Genomic DNA, 2190 nt, shown 5'->3' on the forward strand with positions numbered 1-2190 from the left:
TCAATTTTATTATATCATCATTTTAATATAATAAATTCAATATTCTTTTATTCTAAAATCAAAATAATATAATCCAACACAATATGAAACGATAAATAATGAACTCACAAGCTTTTAATTGATTAGATCAGATTGGCACCACCTTTTACTCTCTTTTTATTCAAAATTATTTTTTTAGTCACAAATTTTAAAATATTTTATATATTTCAAGAATTAATTATTGCAATTTATAACAGTTAGGCCGGAGAGAGAAGGGAAACATATAGTAATAACTTATTTTATTCAAACTCATAATTAATCTCTGCATTTTTAAAGCAGATTGAAACTGAGGAAACATGCACAAAAGGCATAAAAATACAACTATAACTTTTAGATAACATGAAGCTACAAAAGAACTTAGCCTCCTGTGGGCCTCTTATTATTTACTCTCCTTTTCTTCTTTTTTCATTGCCTCTCCAAAATGGAAAATGCCTTTCTTTCAGCTCAACATTCTTCTTTTGCTGCATAAGAATATATAATTGTGAATGAGAACATATAGTAGAAGCTAACCAAATAAGAAGTGGACAACATAAGTCTTTATATTGATGTTCTGCATGAAGAAATGGTGCAACTTATTATTGTATTGCATTTTAGTCATATAATTTTTAAAATTTTAAGTTAATCTTAATTACCTCAGATATAATGAAGTCACTTAGTAATGGTGGGGAGGAGGGGGAGAGGAGTAAATATAGTGGGGTGGTGGTGGAGACTTGTATACTGGAGTTGGTGGTGGTGGAGACTTGTATACTGGTGTAGGATGGTATGGTGTTGGTGAAGGATGGTATGGCTTCACTGGTGGTGGTGGTGATTTGTAAACGGGGGTTGGGGGTGGTGGAGACTTGTATACCGGTGCAGGATGGTATGGTGTTGGTGAAGGATGGTATGGCTTCACTGGTGGTGGTGGTGATTTGTAAACGGGGGTTGGGGGTGGTGGAGACTTGTATACTGGTGTAGGATGGTATGGTGTTGGTGAAGGATGGTATGGCTTCACCGGTGGTGGTGGTGACTTGTAAACAGGAGTTGGTGGTGGTGGAGACTTATAAATTGGTGCAGGATGGTATGGTGTTGGTGAAGGATGGTATGGCTTCACCGGTGGTGGTGGTGACTTGTAAACAGGAGTTGGTGGTGGTGGAAACTTGTAAACCGGAGCAGGATGGTATGGTTTCACCGGTGGTGGTGGAGACTTGTATACTGGTGCAGGATGATATGGCTTCACTGGTGGTGGTGGAGACTTGTAAACTGGAGTCGGGGGAGGTGGCGACTTGTAGACTGGGGTGTGTGGAGGGTAGTATGGCTTCTTGGGTGGTGGTGGTGACTTGTAAACTGGAGTTGGTGGTGGTGGTGATTTGTAAACTGGTGCGGGATGATAAGGTGTTGGTGAAGGGTGGTATGACTTATTTGGTGGTGGGGGAGATGAGTATTGATAATTTGCTGAGCTTTCGGAAGCTAAGCAAAGTGACACCAAAACAACTAAAAGAGTGGCAACTAGAGAGGCCATTTTCCCCATATTTAAAACAAAGAAGAGAAGTTGTTGTCCTCTTAAACTTCACTCAAACCCCTTTATATAGTTTTCATTTAGACAATTAGCCTTATGATGATTTTCATATAAATGTAGGTAAAAGCCTAGAGTTATGCATTTTGAAAATTGGTTTTGTCATGTTGTCGGCTCAATTTGACTTTTGTTGGCATACTTTATTTGTTCGAGATAGAGGCTGCAAGCTAAGCAAATGTAGATATTATTAAGGAAGCCATACTATTTTCTTACCTCTTGCGATGCAATAATTCAAAGAGCTACAAAGTCTTCTTTTCCTTTCTATCTTTGAAAAAAATGCGTGGATCCCTCAACTTCGCACGATTTTAGTTATAGAAATCAGTGCACTTAGTTATATACAATATCTCTGAAAATTTTAGTATCTTAGTTTATCAATTATCACCACATGACGAGGTAGGATTTGTTTTGACATTTTAATTGGAAAAACAATTAATTTATAGTATCATAACTTAATCGCCGACAAAGGTAAAATTACTAATCTTCTTATAATTAAGATTCCATTAGTTAAGCTAAATTAATGTTTTGAGATATGGATCTATAAACAAGTACAGATCTTAGGTCAAGAATTATTACCAACATATTTATTATAGACAAATATT

The 2190-nt window shown here is 36.6% G+C and overlaps 1 protein-coding gene across 1 annotated transcript; it reads right to left on the bottom strand.

Annotated features, from left to right (window-relative positions):
• Nucleotides 1–263: 263 nt before the first annotated feature.
• On the bottom strand, nt 264–1580 carry LOC129902800 (extensin-1-like). Its single transcript, XM_055978207.1, has 2 exons — nt 672–1580; nt 264–500 (listed from the first exon to the last, which is right to left on the bottom strand). Exon 1 carries the CDS (start codon nt 1544–1546, stop codon nt 692–694), a length of 855 nt encoding a protein of 284 aa, XP_055834182.1. The 5' UTR covers nt 1547–1580; the 3' UTR covers nt 264–500; nt 672–691.
• Between the last annotated feature and the right edge of the window lie 610 nt (nt 1581–2190).

This window comes from Solanum dulcamara, chromosome 9 (assembly GCF_947179165.1).
Source record: "Solanum dulcamara chromosome 9, daSolDulc1.2, whole genome shotgun sequence".
Lineage (NCBI taxonomy): Eukaryota > Viridiplantae > Streptophyta > Magnoliopsida > Solanales > Solanaceae > Solanum > Solanum dulcamara.